This window comes from Sus scrofa, chromosome 15, assembly GCF_054392235.1.
Source record: "Sus scrofa isolate SSC_HxYL_T2T_F1_AM1 chromosome 15, Sscrofa_HxYL_maternal_Yorkshire_Landrace_v2.0, whole genome shotgun sequence".
NCBI lineage: Eukaryota > Metazoa > Chordata > Mammalia > Artiodactyla > Suidae > Sus > Sus scrofa.
The window spans coordinates 89885976-89903207 of NC_139397.1; the positions used below are offsets into that span (position 1 = coordinate 89885976).

At 40.6% G+C, this 17232-nt stretch overlaps 1 protein-coding gene across 2 annotated transcripts in view; it reads right to left on the reverse strand.

The window, feature by feature from the left end:
* Nucleotides 1-17232, reverse strand: part of LRP2 (LDL receptor related protein 2) — a 197213-nt gene that overhangs the window by 61641 nt on the left and 118340 nt on the right. For both annotated transcript variants that reach the window (NM_001444893.1, XM_084998147.1), the window contains 12 exon segments: nucleotides 122-241; nucleotides 1608-1733; nucleotides 3675-3917; nucleotides 4739-4942; nucleotides 6395-6681; nucleotides 7779-7937; nucleotides 8246-8411; nucleotides 8548-9468; nucleotides 11141-11329; nucleotides 12301-12537; nucleotides 14167-14380; nucleotides 16275-16452. In NM_001444893.1, the coding sequence (NP_001431822.1) occupies nucleotides 122-241; nucleotides 1608-1733; nucleotides 3675-3917; nucleotides 4739-4942; nucleotides 6395-6681; nucleotides 7779-7937; nucleotides 8246-8411; nucleotides 8548-9468; nucleotides 11141-11329; nucleotides 12301-12537; nucleotides 14167-14380; nucleotides 16275-16452 (3044 nt within the window).

Here is a 17232-nt window from a genome sequence, read left to right on the forward strand (position 1 = left end):
ATGTCAGCTAAGAGAAGGAACGGGGACTAATAAGCATTGAGCAGCCAGAACCCCAATCTGCACTGGAGGTAGCTGGAAGACGTCCTCCAGCTGCATCTGTATGCTTTTCATGCTTGCTTACCACAAGTGGCAGGTTCATCAGAGCCGTCATCACAATCTCTTTCTCCATCACAATGCCACAACTCAGGAATACAGGATCCAGATGTGCACTGGAACTCATTGTTCTTACATGTTGGAGAGACTGAGGTGGGGGGGAAGGAGATAAAACCCATGAGAAACTTGTTCCTAACCACCTGCCTGTATCTCTGAACTGACTAAGAGTTGCCAAGAAAGGAAGACCGAGGCCTGGAAAATGTATAGGTTTCCCAACAGGAGGGATATGCATGGGGATCAATACTACACCAGTTTCCCAGAATTTTTGTCTGAATTCCAAAAATCCCAAAAGAGATTGGACTTGCTAGAAATATCAAAAGACCGGCATTCCCATTGTGGCGCAGCAGAAATGAATCCAACTAGTAACGATGTAGTAGTCGTGGGTTCGAGCCTTGCCTCATCGCTCAGTGGATCCAGTGTTGCCGTGAGCTGTGGTGAAGGTCGCAGACACAGCCCAAATCCTTTGTTGCTGTGGCTGTGGCTGTGGCTGTGATGTAGGCCGGCAGCTATAGCTCTGATTGGACCCCTAGCCTGGGAACTTGCATATGCTATGGGTGGGGCCCTAAAAAGCAAAAAACAAAAACAAAATACAAAAAAAAAAAAAGATTATTCTGATGGGAAAAATCAGGAAATACCAAAAGACTTTTTTTACACATAAAATTACAAATTACATATAACCCAGAATTGATTCTAGGTTTTCTGCCATAATAGAAAAAAAAAAATAGTCTATTAAAGAGCAAAAACAACATGACCAAATCTGAGTTCACCCTACACACAACCTTTTAGTCATGTTAGACCATGATTTTAGAATGTCTGTAGTTCTGCACCTACTCATCCTTACAATTTGAGTAAATGACTCTGCCTGCTATGTGTGAAGATTGATTCTTCTCACATAAACATAGGTAGTTCTGGTCTTGTAGATTTGTGTTTTGGAGATTTTCTGCTTCTTCTTTCTACAGCCTGGCCTGGCCTGGCAATAAGTACTAAATTGTCATCTATTTACACTAAGTTCTCAAGCTTAAGGCTTTTTAATTTGAGCTATAAATACAGAAAAACTATTTGATAGAACCAAATCGCTAAATATAAAAAAGGTTTCTGAAAGTCAAACATACAAAAAAGAAAAATTCAGTTACTAATGGCTACTATAAATGTATTGAGAGCAAATATGAGGGCTCAATGTGTGAATTCTGCTTGGAGTTCCTGAAGACAAAAGGCCTTCAATTTGTAGAAGGTTAAACATCAGAGCTGGTCTCTGGAAGAAATATCTGGAGTCAGGCATCCAGCCAGCAAATAACAAGAAGGGACTTCTTATGCCCCTCCAATCACATCCGAAGGCAAATGCCTGCTGCATTAACTTACAAGGTCAAACTGAAATTAGCCCAAACACCCAGGCCATGTTTCTTTGTATTAGCTCAAGGCATGCAACCACAGAAAGAGAAGCAGGTTTATCTTACCACAATAAATGGGATTTTCATCACTCATGTCCCCGCAGTCATTGTCTCCATCACACAAGAAAAGACGAGGAATACAAACATTTGAATTTGCACATTTTATGTAGTCAGGCAGGCAAGTGTGCTGAGCTTGAAAAAGACAACAAGATAAACATTTGAAAGACATCCACCATGTATATCTTCTGCGTGTCCACTTTAACAGATCTACTGCAGATGCCAATCAGTCTAAATTGTCTGTTTTCATTATTTAATAGCATCAGCAAGACTCCCCACCCTTGGTTAAATAAACTATGGCATATCCACAAAACAGAGTGGGTAATATGCAGCTATAAAAAGGAATGAAGATCTTTGAATATTGATAAGGAATGATGGTATGACCGCTGGGATATATTAATGCTAAGCAAGTAGAACACTTGGCTGTCTTTTGTGTAAGAAAAATGATAATGAGGGTATATGCATGACTAGCAATGCTTACATTAAAAACCACAATGATGGGTTCCCTACTGCAGTGCAAGAGATCAGTGGCATCTCTACAGCACCAGGATACAGGTTCGCTCCCTGGCCTGGCACAGTGGATTTAAGAACCCAGTGTTGTCACAAATGTGGCATAGGTCACAACTGTGGCTCAGATCGGACCCCTGGCCTGGGAAGTCCATGTGCAGCGGGGCAGCCAAAAAAGAAAAACAACAACAATGAAAAGATACACTGATGAAAGCTGTCATGCCTATGAATTTTGTCACCCCTATGATATTCTTCCCTGAGTATGGAGGAGCACGGAAAGGACAAGGATGAAGGAATTCTGTGAACTTACCTTATATAATAAAATCTAAAAGGTAAAAAAATGTTATCTCAAAATATTTTTTCCTTACGAATCATATTTTCTAGTTCTGTCCACTAAAAAGGCCTAGAAATAATAAAAGCCAAATAGGAATGGGTAACCCAACACTGAGGGAACTTTTAAATACCACAAAAGGAATGAGGCCTAATTCAGGTCTGAAACAGGAAATGTACAGGAATTCCCACTGTGGCTCAACAGAAACAAACCCAGCTAGTATCCATGAGGATGTGGGTTTGATCCCTGACCCCACTCAGTGGGTTAAGGATCTAGTGTTGCCTTGAGCTGTGGTGTAGGTCACAGACACGGCATCAATCTGGCATTGCTGTGGCTGTGGCATAAGCCAGCAGCTGCAGATCCAAATCAACCCCTAGCCAGGGAACTTCAATATGCCGCACCCGTGGCCCTAAAAATAAATAAATAAATAAATAATTTTTAAAAAGGAAATGCACAAATCTGAACTATGGCACATTGAATGAGATCAAGTAAAAAATAACAGAGGATCCAACTTAGCAGGGTTCCTTCCCTGCTGGCCTAAGACAGAGCAATTAAAGCACCAAAGCTGGTAAATTACATCACTCAAATCTGTAAAATCCTTAATACTGCAACCAAAACAAAGCAAAAGTTTAGGGCTCACTGGTCACCAACTCATTACTCCGAAAACTGACACACAGAGGGAAAAATTCAGACATTTGCCTGCAGAATTGTTCAACAAAATAGTTGATAAAGGAAATATCGCCTATATGGAACTTCAGCTAATAAATGTGGAAGGAATAGTAAAAAAGTTATTTTGTAACCTTAAAGAAATAATGAATTTATGGAACAACCATCCATGGATCTAAAACCCGTGCATGAAAGGTTGATTAAGCAATCGTTGTATGCTTTCTTTTCTTTTCCTTTTCCTTTTTTTTTTTAGCAAATGAAGCATTCCGGCTGAATTCTAAATCCAGTAATTAGATCCATCTCCACTTAAAGTTGAACAGTCAAGCATTCATGTGATAAAACTGGAAATATACAGCTAACCTATGAAGGGTTCTTGCCCAAAGAATTGACTATAATGTAATCAAATCTCTAGATTCAATGTGTAGATCTTTGATGCGAATCTTAATTTGAACAAAGCAACTACTGACATTTTCGGCATAAGCGATTTCTCAGAAATCCATTTTTATCTCCCATGTTCTAAGACTTCAGGACTCCCATGTTCTAAGCACAATAGATATGGAAGAGAAACTTACCACAGTTTTTCTCATCTGAAGTATTGTTATCATTGCAGTGGTCTATACCATCGCATACCAACTGAAGAGGGAGGCATTTTCCATTATTGCAACTAAATTCCGTGGTTATGTTACAACTCCTGAATCGGCAGCCTGACTCATCACTGTTGTCACCGCAGTCATTGTAGTGATCACAGCGAAAATGTCTCTGGATACATCGCCCATTGGCACAGGTGAAGCTTGTGGGAGGGCAGGTGTGATATGCTAAGAGGAGGGGAAAAAAAACACATTGCAGAAGCTTCTGGATTAAAGCATCCTGGTTCCCTAACAGGATACAATCGAGTAAAATAAAATGCTATGGGTTTACCTTCCAAGGCAAAAACAGCTGCAAAACACAGTGCATGCAAAGTAAGATAACGCTTTGCTGATTTAGATTAAGCAAATATGTTGCATGCTTTTTTTTAAGCAAATGAAGCATTAAGCAAATGGCAAAGTCACTCCATTTCTCTACCATCTCAGGTTTATCTCAATCGCATTAAAGCATGCCAACAGTAATTTCTTTGCGGAAATTGTAGCCCCTACACAGACTAGAAAGAGGGTTCTAACTTTAGAACTTCCTAATACTGAATATTGAAAGTCATTTCCATAAAGGTATTGAATTAATTATCCTTCTGTTATGAAAATTAATTAACAACCCATTTGAAAATTAATAATCACCTATTTGAGCTCTTGGTCCCATGCTAAATCACCAAGCCCCATGCTGTGTGATTTTTATGTATGGTTTCTCTTACTCCTCACAAGAATCCCAGTAATAGCACCATTTAACAGATGAGACGTCTGAGGCTCAGAGAGGCTTAGTAACATTCCCCAGGCTACCAGACTGTAAATGGTATCCAGCACCTTCACTCTCAACCACTACAAGGTGCTTCCTAACAAAACATCATACACTACTTCACAGCATATGAATCAGCTTATATGTGATTTGCAGTCTAGATTTTCAGTATAGATGTTGTTCAGTTACAAAAGGACCAAACACTTGGTACATCATTAGCTTCCCCCAAAAAACCTCCAAGAGTCCAACTCACCACACAGAGTTTCCAGCTCATCACTGCTATCACCACATTCATCGATGTCATTACATTTCAAGGACTCCAAGATGCAGTACCCACTAAGGCAGGTGAACTGGGTACTATTACACCTTTTACCATCATCCACGATGCAGTACTTATTGTTGTTGGCCAGGTACCAGCGGCCCTCATGTGGACACTTGCACTCAGGACCATTCGGACCTGGAAAAAGGCAGGCCCAGAAAAAGCAAAAGGTTTGTATGTCAAACATTCATATTTTCTTCTTCAGAATAACACTGGCAGCAGCTTCCATATTAAATGTGCTATAAGACAAGCCATGGGAAGGCTGTTCTGAGTCATTTTCCATCAATAAGAATCACTGGAGTTCCCTGGTAGCCTTACAGTTAAGTATCTGGCATTGTCACTGATGTGGCTTGGGTCACTGCTGTGGTGCAGGTTTGTTCCCTGGCCTGGGAACTTTCCCATGCCACAAGGGAAGCCTCTCTCTCTCTCTCTCTCTCTTTTTTTTTTTTTTTTTTTTTACTATTACAATTATTTTATGGCCACAGCCAAGGCATATGGAAGTTCACAGATCCTTTAACCCTCTGCAATGGCCAGGGATTGATCCCATACCTCAACAGCAATTGAGCCGCTGCACCACAGAGGGAACTCCTAAACAACTATCTCTTGTCTTCACTGAAAGATTAGCAATGATTCCCTCTTCCAAGCAATATCTAAAAAGCAACAGTATCAAAAGGCACTAATTGGAGTACCCACTATGGCTCAGCAAGTTAAGAACCCAACATTGTCTCCATGAGGATACAGGTTCGATCTCTGGCCTTGTTCAGGGAGTTAAGCATCCAGCAACAAGCTGTCATGAAGGTCACAGATGCAGCTTGGATTCAGTGTTTCCATGGCTGTGGTGCAGGCCTCAGCTGTGGCTCTGATCTGACCCCTGGCCAGGGAACTTTCATATGCTGAGTGTGCAGCCACAAAAAGGAGGAAAAAAAGGTAAATCTTTTATGAATTGGTTGTTCTCTAGAAAACACATTTTTGAAGCACACATCACTTGGAAAATATCATCAGAAATACTTCAAAGGATAAATAGTACCTCCTATGTGAAAGAATTAAATCCTTTTATAAGAAACATAGGTTAATTGATGAAATTTCAAGACATGAGATGCAGCAGCCAAACCCCCATCTTTCTTTAGGCCTCTCTCAAGCTTGAATTTAAAATGTCTTTATAAGAGTAGAAAAGAAACCTTTCAGGAGTTCCCATTGTGGCTCAGTGGTAATGAACCCAACTTGGACCCATGAGGACACAGTTCAATCCCTGGCCTCGATCAGTGGGTTAAGAATCCGACATTGCCATGAGCTGTAGTATAGGTCGCAGATGCAGCTCAGATTTGATGTTGCTGTGGCTGTGGTGTCGGCTGGCAGCTGCTGCTCCATTTGACCCCTAGCCTGGGAACTTCCATATGCTGTAGGTATGGCCCTAAAAAACAAAACAACAACAACAAAAAAGAAACCTTTCAAAATGTTCCTCTCAACATACAAACACTTTTGTAAATTACTTTGAAATCAAAGAGAATTTTTTTCTATTAGAGCTTCCATTCCTTCAGCCTTCCTACTGGTTGTCATCATTATTATTCTATTTTCAGGCCAATGTCTTACCTGGCGCACAAACATGGCTACAGCCTCCATTAAACCGACCGCAAGGATTGTGACACAGCTCTTGGTTGTTCACAACTGCACGAATACCATTAGGCAAGAATGGAAGAGCCGTGGTCATGGCAGTCTGACCTGACCCATCATACTTGTTAGCTCGGTAAATTTTTTGTGTGAGCCAGTCAGTCCAGTAAATATACTGGCCATAGACGGTCAAGCCAAAAGGAGCATTGGCTCTGCTGACGATGACCTCCCTCCCCGTGCCTGTTACACTGCTGCGCTCAATCTTCTGCCTAAAATGAAGATTAAAAAAAAAAAGATGCTGGAATCAAGAAAGAATAAGTTCCTTAGCTGGCACCTAATGTCTGGGCCCAGTCTTGGCTTTACACAAGACCCTACCTTCCTTTTCAAGTAGCACATATGGCAGCAAGAAATGTTTCTTCTGCTTATCAAATAATGGCCCATATAAATCATTAATTTCCAAATATTAATATAACCCACAACTTATCCTAAGAAAGGAACCTGGCTGACATTTAAACAGGAGAGTACTATGAAATAATACATGTCATGCATGGAACTTGGTATTTAGCACATAGTAGTCACTCAATAAAATATGAACTATTTCCCCTTCTCATTCCTTAATGACTTTTTTCCATTTGTCATTTTATTTACCTTGAGGCATTTACCTAGAATGATCTAAATTTAGACACACAACATCATTACTTTGTCTCAAGTGAGAAAATAAAAGTTTTTTAGGTGGTCAGTGTCACAGGGCCGAAATTATAAGAAAACAAGCAAGAAAAGCTGATTCCTGACAGGAATCGTAATAAACAAAATCATCTCATCTTTTCAACCATTTGGATGACTGGAATGTGAGTAATTTACTTGAAGAGTTTACATATAAAATTAATAAGCTGACAGGAGTTTATAAGGAAAACATTAGGAAACTGAGAAGCTGGCGCAAGAACAAAGCATTTTTTGAGAAGATGACCAAAAGGCAAAAACTAAAGGAAAATAAAACATTGAACGCTAAAGCCCAGAGAAAACTTACTATCAGTGTGCATTTAAACTCATTCGTATTTTATGGTAGTCACACGGGGCCCATAAATTACAAATGGAGTGATCACATTTGTAATTACACTTGTAATTAACTCATCTAGCAATTCATCTTTTGAGCCCTTCCATTCACAATTATTCAGCCTCATGATACAGAAATTTTCACAAGAACATCCACCTTGCTAGAACCTAGCTCCTAAAACCGACTTTACATTTTGACCAAACCTATTAGGCATATTATATTTTCATCACATCACTCAAATTTCTCTTCTTTTTAGGTGGGAGGAAGGAACTCTTCTCATCCACATCCCCAGGAATAACCAAAGACACGTACAAACTAGCATCTGCCCAGTAGAGAAGGTTTTCTTTATAGTCCAGAGTGAGTCCATTAGGCCAAACCAGGTCCCTGTTCACAATGGAATTCCGGAAGTTCCCCGCCATTGTGGCTCTCTCAATTTGGGCATTAGTACTCCAGTCGGTCCAATACATGTACCTGGCAATCCAAAAGGAGTTATAATTCACCACAAGGAACTTCACACTCGTTTTTCACTTAAGAAAGATTTCAGCATTCATTAACTGCAAATCGACATTAATATAGAAAATGAAACCCTACTCCATTCCCACTCATGGTGACCGGCTGCCAATCTTCCTAGCATCAACAGGAGTTCCTTCCCAGGTAGAGTCACTCATGCTCTTTCACCCTTGAAATCTGTAGCTATAGCCCACAAAACACTGGCTCTCTATGACCGGAAAATAATTTCAGACCCCACTCCCCCCAGAAATAAGCAGACCATGTCATACCCTTGGCAAGGATCTAACACAATCGCTCTTGGCTTTGTAACTCGGGCTACCACAGTGCGCCTAGATCCATCCATGTTCATGGACTGAATCGTCTGGTTGGTGTAGTCACTGTAATAAATTCTTCTACCGATCCAGTCGAAGGCAATGCCATCAGGACTCCCTAAGTCTGGACATACACCAACAAACACACAAAAAGGTGTCAGAGTCTCAACATTCGCTTTAGAAGCCCTGAGGCATCCATGTGTGTTGATCCCACTGAGTAGCTTATTCTAAGGGAAGCTACACTTTTTGAGTGCACTTACTTGAAATAACAACAGTGGGAGAATGGCTCCTTGAATTCAGGCTGATATAGGAAATCTGGCCTTTTCCAGATGCTAAAACTTGTGTGAAGTAGATTCTATTATCTATGCTGTCATAGTCTACAGCCACGGCAGTTTCTTCCACACTTATGGCTGTGAAAGGTACGTTATAGTCTTCAGGGTCAAAGTGTAAGCTCCTCACAGAATTATCCAAGGCATAGATAAGAAAATCTTCTCGTGAAATGGCACAGCTCCTGCCATCACCTTGAAGGACCCCAAAGGCACAGCCACATTTTGGGGTGCGCAATTGTGGTAGAGCAAAGCAGAAATGGGTGCACCCTCCATTGTTTTGCAAGCAAGGATTGTAGTTGACCTCTGCTGGTGACCGGGGCTGGGCTTGCTTGTCAAAGACAGTCACATCTCTTAACCAATTGATATTGTTCCTTATCACTGTGGGTGGATCTGTTTTAAATGGCTCTTTGCTAGCTTGAAAGATTGTTTTTAGATCCCTGTCTACCCATATGATGGAGTTTCCAAATACAGCGATGGCATAAGGAGTTGGGTAACTACTGCCAAAGCGAATCGTTTCAGAGTTCCCTCCATGAATGCTGACCCTTGCAATTAAATCTAAAGAGTCATCAACCCAATAAATGTAGCCGCTGTTATGATCCAAAGCCAAGCCCCGTGGTGAAGCAACCATCTCTGAGACAAGCACAGTTCGATTGGTACAGTCAAGAAAAGAACGTTCAATCTTTGGGGTTTGCCCAATGTCAGACCAGAAGAGGTATCGGTTCTTGGGGTCTACAACAATATCCCTGGGCACATCCTCTGTGGTTTTAAGGAGAACGCGGCGGTGGGTGGTGTTGATCCTTAAAACTTCAATCAGTGTCTCAGATACAAAAGCGTTGATGAAATAAAGATTTCCTACAGGAAAAGGAAAGAGCATGCTGATGAATGGAAAACCAAGAAGAAAGAAGATACCTTTTGTAAGACAGAGGTTTGGGTCAGTATATGTTGTCTTTTCTAGGAGGATAAATAAATACCTCAGTTTAGACTTAGAAAAATAAATATTTACTTTTAGGAACTAAGTAGATTGTTCCTTCAAATTTAAGGACAATGTACCTCTCTTCAGCTTCTAAAGCAGACTAGAATTCATGGCAAGCATCATAAACCACTTTCCACTGAAAGATGTATTCTGCAGAATGTCCTTCCTCTTCTAAGTGAATGTTTAACACCCATATCAGCAGAGACTCTCAATACACATTATCTTGGCATACCTTCTACTCCAACTTGATGAAAGGAACAAAGAGAGAGAGCCAATAATATCAGGGCCGTTATCTATGTCATCAAACTCTCTTTGAGATCTTAGTCTTTCTATAGTATAGATGCTTTTAGCCCATGGACCTTCTAAAGTCACCAAAACAAAAGTCCATTTGCCTTTGGGCATTATAAAACAACATAAATGCTAGGATAAAAACATCATGGTGTTAAAATACTACAATGAGTAGAGAGGGATCCCAAATTGACTCCATGTAGTCTGAAGTCTGTTGTACTGAGACTAAGGTACATCGTTTTGTTCCTATATCTGACAAGCAGCTCTAGATAAATTAAGCCAATATGCAGTATGTTACTGGTCTACTACCCTTTTCATTACCTATTTAGACTTTGCAGAGCATACGGTTTCTTTCACCAAGTACTTGACTCTGCCATTGTTACACGAAAGCAACCATAGACCTTACATAAATGAATGGGCGTAGCCATGTTCCAGCAAAACTTTACTTGCAAAACAGGCAGTGGGCTGCATTTGAGCCAGAGGCCATAGACTGTTGACCCCTGTTTTATCAATACCCTCGGAGATAATGTAGTAAATTTGTGATCAGGAATAGAATTTAGAAACTAAACTATAGTCTTACATATACATACTACCATGATTACTATTTGCAACTGTTATGGTATCTAGATTTTTGAATTATATTTTAATATTTCTAAGTGATATCTACTTACCAAGCTTGATAGCACACAATGATACCCATTTTGATATAATGGGATTAACGCTATAGAAGTTATGAAATTATTTAATACATTTGTTAAAAAATGAGTGGTAATTCAAAATTAAGTACATGAATCAATACAACTAAGTTAATGTAATATTGAGTCAAGCATTTCAATATAACCATAATAAAGTACCTAATGATTAAAAGGGTTTTCAAGCATTAACATGAGGAAGCAATTAGGAACCTGCTCAGCCTTAAAATAAATGAATGCCATTTCATAGTTTACATTACCCTTCAATATTCCTTTCTCTTTAAAAATTTAGACATTTCAGACTTAGAAAATAGATGCTAATCTCAGTGATCCTATTAATAACAGAAGAAAATGAGATAATCTACAATGAATCTGTCAACTGAAACACCTTACCATTAACAGACTTGTGTGCTTATTCTAAAAGCACAATTCAACTTGCCTTAAATAATTTCAATAGAATCTAAAAAACAGATCTGTCGCACATATGATAGGCTAAACTTATAGCATAAATAAGACGAAAGAGAAGCAAACATAAAGGCTTTTCAATAAAATCAGTATATAGCTTACCCACCTGCTACCCAGTCTACTGCAATACCCCGGATTCCATCTTTTCCTATCCCATCTGTAATGATGTCTGCAAAACCAGACCCATCTATTTTAACTCTACGGATGGCATTATCAGTTTGCACATTTCTGTTAAAATCAGCCCAATAAACGAAGCCCGAAGATACATCCACATCGACATGCAGAGTATTTTGTCCTGGAATATTTAAGAAAATATCATTAAACGATGCTCTACCTTAAACTATAACCTTTTTTAAAATGTCTGCCTTTCCTCGCAAACCTTCATTTGAACCCTTCCCCCTTTCTGACCATGTCCCCACTATGAAATAAAACTATTCGTTACCCAGTTATTTTTTTAGCGCCGCACCCACAGTATATGCAAGTTCCCAAGCTTGGGAACTTCTAAATAATCTCTAGATCACAATACTAACTTAAAGGGGGCAAATTACAGTTAGATTACCTCTGAAAAAATTCTATTTATTTATTTAAATATTTTTGTGGGGGTTTTTTTTGGGGGGGCACACCTGAGGCACATGGAAGTTCCCAGGCTAGGGGTCGAATCGGAAATGTAGCTGCCAACCTACACCACAGCTCTCAGCAACGCCAGATCCCTAACCTAGTGAGCGAGGCCATGGATCGAAGCTGCAGCCTCATGGATGCTAGTCAGATTCGTTTCCACTGAGCCACGATGGAACTCCTGTTTCCCAGTTATAATGAGCATACCTACCCTCCAGATTTTAGTTTCTAAAAACTACTTCCTACAATGAAGAACACTACTGGCTCCTGGGAGGAACGGCTAATTATAGGTTTGGGAAGGGAAGGCACAAGGTGAGCCAAAAACCTATTTGTTACACCAAGAAGCAAAGAGGCACACAAACCCTAATGGGATGATGCCAAAAGAATACAGGAAAGTCACGGCAGCACTACTCACAACACCCAAGACATGGAAGCAACCTAAATGTCCAGATGAATGGATAAAAAAGATGTCGTATATATATATATACACAATGACTATTACTCAGATAAGTCATGAGGACAGGTGAATATGGTTATCAAGCAGGTTTCCTTACATGTTCCATTCAAACATGGAGAAATGCTTCAAGGCACCCAGGATTTCAACATGGCACCAGACGGTGTCGAATATTACTTATATTGAAGTTGGCATACCTTCTAATTCCACTGGCACCATAGCTTCTGAATGATCTGACACATCCAAGCTATAGCCTCTGATTGCAGTCAGCATGGAAACAACAATGAAAGAGTCATGTGAAGAGCAGGTCCGATTATCAGGATTGAGTTTAAATCCAACGGCACAGGCACACGTGAACAGTCCTCCTGGTACAGGCAGGCAAATCTGCTGACAGGCATTTATGTTGTTGCTACAGCCATTTGAGGATTCAGAGCCTAAATGAAATCAAAATCAGTTTGTAACTTTTCACCCCATCTACTTGCCACTCCAAGTCACTAAAGTCGTTATAAAAATAAACATGGAACTAACATAAAAATAATTTTGGAGGCCTTAAAGCTTATACAACTAACATGTAAAGGTTTAAAACCACCACAACTGTAGAATAGTTATATAATTAATATATATATTTATATTTAATATAGTTAATAAATATATAATCATGTAGTTAATATATGATAATACAGAATGGAGCATCAATTGCTTTTCTTCCACATATCATGCAAGAATTAGAGGAACTACAGAAGTCAGTCAACAAATTCTAAAATTCTAAGTTTTTTTTGGCCCTCTTGCCCTACATAATGGCATTTTTAATCAATTCAGTTTTTAATTACATGATTACCAACGTGATGGACATTTGATGTTTTCTTTTTTTAAGGGCTTGGAAATTCCCAGGCAAGGAGTCCAATCAGAGCTGCAGCAGCTGGCCTACACCACAGCCACAGCAAAGTGGTATCTGATCCGCATCTGCAACATATGCCACAGCTTACAGTAACTTGCAACAATGCCTAATTCTTAACCCACTAATAGAGGTTACGGATCAAACCTTCATCCTCATGGATACTAGTTGGGTTCTTAACCCACTGAGCCACAATGGGAACTCCAATGGGCATTTGATTTAAAGTTTGGGTTTTTGGGTTTTTTTTTTTCCATTTTTTAGGGCCACACGTGCCGCATATGGAGGTTCCCAGGCTAGGGGTCACATCGGAGTTACGGCTGCTGGCTTACACCACAGCCACAGCAGCATGGGATCCAAGTCATGTCTGCGACCTACACCCCATTTCACAGCAATGCTGGGTCCTTAAACCCACTGAGTGAGGCCAGGGATCAAACCTACGTCCTCATGCGTTCATTATCACTGAGCCACAATGGGAATTCCCTGATCTGAGGTATTATTACTTAATAAAGATATTTAAAAGTTTTTTTCACATGCAGTAAAAATAATACCAAGTGACACACCTGGGTTATAGGACAGCAAACAAATTATTTGATTATCTTTGCTTAGAAACTAAATGCTATAAAATAGGGCCAACACTAAAATAATCTCTAGATCACAATATTAATTTAAAGGGAGGCAAATGGGGAGTTCCCATTGAGGTGCAGTGGAAATGAATCAGACTAGTAACCATGAGGTTGCAGGTTCGATCCCTAGCCTCAATCAGTGGGTTAAGCATCTGGTGTTGTTGTGAGCTGTGGTGTAGGTCGCAGACGCAGCTCAGATCCTGCATTGCCATGGCTATGGTGTAGGCCATGGTGTAAGCCGGCAGCTGTAGCTCCAATTCGACCTCTAGCCTGAGAATGTCCATATGCCATTGGTGTGGCCCTAAAAAGCAAAAAAAATCAAAAAATGAAAAAATAAAGCGGGCAAATCAAAAGTTAGATTATCTCTGAAAAAATCGATTTAAACTTTTAAGATTTAAAAATGGTTAACATTTTTTATATTTTGGGATAACTTCAGTTTGCATGCATGTGTACATACATGGGTTTGTGTGGACATATAGGTGTGTAGATGTATAAATATGTCTTGTACACCCCATGAATGTGTTTATTTCAGTGACAATACTCACCACGTCTTCGATAAATTCGAAGTGCCCTCAGATTTGGGAGGCCTTCTCTCAGGACTACTTTGTTGGCCCCAGTTGCCTTGTCAACTCGTTCAATGACCTGATTTTGCTCATCAGCATAATAAAGGTAGGGGCCATAAACAGCAATTCCCCGGGGGCGGGGAAGACTGTTTACCAGGCTCATTCGATCTGTACCATCCACATTTCCTCTTTCAATCTGAAAAATCAGAATTTCCATTATTGACTGATTCATGGTGAAAGGAGAGAAACATTTAAACTACTAGTCTCACATGTAAACATTTAAAACTACATGTCTCTTGGAGTTCTCGTTGTGGTGCAGTGGTTAACAAATCCAACTAGGAACCAGGAGGTTTCGGGTTCAATCCCTGGCCTTGCTCGGTGGGATAAGGATCTGGTGTTGCCGTGAGCTGTGGTGTAGGTCGCAAATGAGGCTCGGATCCCGTGTTGCTGTGGCTTTGGTGTAGGCCCGCAGCTACAGCTCCAATTAGACCCCTAGCCTGGGAACCTCCATATGCCGCAGGAGCGGCCCTAGAAAAGGCAAAAAGACAAAATAAATAAATAAATAAAACTACATGTCTCACATGAATATTCTTTCCAGGGATGTTTCATATCTATTTCTGACTACCTGTATTTTACAGGCACATCTATACTGAACAGTAGGTCAGATAAATGTTCTCGTGCCCATTTCACTGATATTGAAGCTCAAGTCCAAGGAAGTCAATTAATATTCTCAGATGGTATGAAGAAGAAGCGGGGACCAATTCCTGCATGTGATATTCTGGTCAAGCATACACATTAATGTCCAACTCTGTGCTAACTGCCCCTGCATTTAAGGTTGTCACCGACAATGTCTGCAACGGAGACAGGAAATGGGCTCACACACATAGAAGACAGCAAGGAGGCGCTCTGTTCTATCAGCACAGTACCAAGCCTTAGTCAAAAGGACTCCGGTGAACTAGAAAAGAACTCAAGAATGAAGTCTCTAATGGGAAATGACAAGTTGTCTGCTCTGGAGAAAAACAAAATATAAACATAGTTGGTTTGATTTCATTCCAGAAATTTGTCTCAAATGCCACCTCTAGGCCAGGTTATGAGCTGACTGCCGGCAGGACAAATGGGGTCTGGCTCATTGCCTCTTAGGCCAGGGAACTCAGCAGTTGCAAGAGCAGATTTTGCCCTAGCAACTGACAGAGGTTCCAGAAGGGTAGAGCACAGGGAAAATAAGTCTGAAGGGAGCTTCTGAGACAGTGACCAGGACCAAACGCTTGGCTCAAGCGTTTGAAGCTACTAATCAGGGTTCCAGGGTAAGCAGTGATCAGACATGTTCCTTGTGGTTTTATGATGACATGACCCCATCATGAAAGCAGATTCATTAATGAAGGGCATGCTCTAGTCAAGCCTAGAGAGAAGTGGCTCAGCATGGAGGAAGTAGCAGAAAAAGGCTGAACCTGGGAGAAGAGGTATGGGACCAATTGCCAGGATTTTGTGATGATTGAATAAGGATGTGGTTATTATAGTGAAGGAGAAATATGAGGGTGCTAGCTTAGGCGAAAAGTTGGAGAATCATACCACCAACCAGCTCTCAGATTCAGGAAGGCAGAGCATATGTGGACACAGGAAGGGGAGGGGGGCTGCTGAGTCCTGGCTGGGATATGCTCATTTGTATGCAGAAATCCTACCAAGTGGAAGGAGCTTTCTTATCATTGCATACATGCATCAAAGTCTACAAAGTGCTTTCACACCCATCACTACTTCTTTTGGACCACTATAAGTGCATATTAGGAGTGAAATGAGTACTCAGTGAACTATAATGAACTAAAAACCAAACCTACCGGACAATTTTATAGCAGTGAATCCATGTCAAGAGATAAATGGAACTACTTTGTCTTGAAGAAAAAGAAAGGATGAGGGGAAAAACAAACATCATGTGAAAAGCCATGCACGTAGTATAAAGAACTGGACTTCAGGGACAGGGTAATAAGACACTGGTACAAGTGGCCTAGTGGGAGCCACTGCCATACAACTCAGATCAATTGACAGTGATGCAAGCTCAAACACAAAGACCAACAGACTAAAAAGGATGCTCATACCGATATATAGGATCTCACTGTCCAGTAGAGTTTCTGCTCCTGAATATCGAGGGTGATAAACCCCACGTTTTCAAGGTGCCCAGTAAAAAGATTTTTTCGAGATGTGCCATCCATATTCGCACAGGCAATCTTGGCAGGGACACGACCCTCAATTCCTAGGTCTGACCAGTACAGTTTCCTACAACCATGAAAAGCAAAGGCATTTAATGAAATGTTTCTTGCTACGTATTTAAATGCAAAATGTGTGTTTCTCGTCCTCAAGATGCACACCATTCAATGGAGGAAGTGTGAAATGTCAGTATCTTGTTACACACAGTGTGGAAGCATCCTTAACCAGTGTTCTATAATGTGTGCAGACTTCCTAGTCATTATTAGGGTAGAGGCCATTTAAAATGGTCTCTAATACAGGAGGCTAGCATCTCCCATTGGTGGGCAATCACTTAGCTTCGCCACACAGGAAGTTTGGGGACTAAGAAGCAACAGTCAAAGAATCACATACTGATCAGTACACCAGGAAGAACAAAGCTAATGTAAATGTCAAGTGTCTCCTGAACACCTCTCAGTCCTCTTACTAAATTCTTTTCCCAATCATCTATCACAAAACCAGTTACTTTATTTTCTGATTTTCATCATGGGAAATGCTATGAGTACACAGCAGAAGTGCCAAATCCATAATCTATGAAATTTCATTAAAATACATGATGGGCTGGAGTTCCTGTCACGGCTCAGTGGTTAACAAATCCAACTAGGAACCATGAGGACCCCTAGCCTCGCTCAGTGGGTTAAGGATCCGGCGTTGCTGTGAGCTGTGGTGTAGCTCACAGATGCAGCTCGGATCTGGCGTTGCTGTGGCTGTGGTGTAGGCCAGCGGCTACAGCTCTGATTCAACCCCTACCTGGGAACCTCCATATGCTGCAGGTACAGCACTAAAAAGAAAAAAAAAAAAATTGATTTCCAT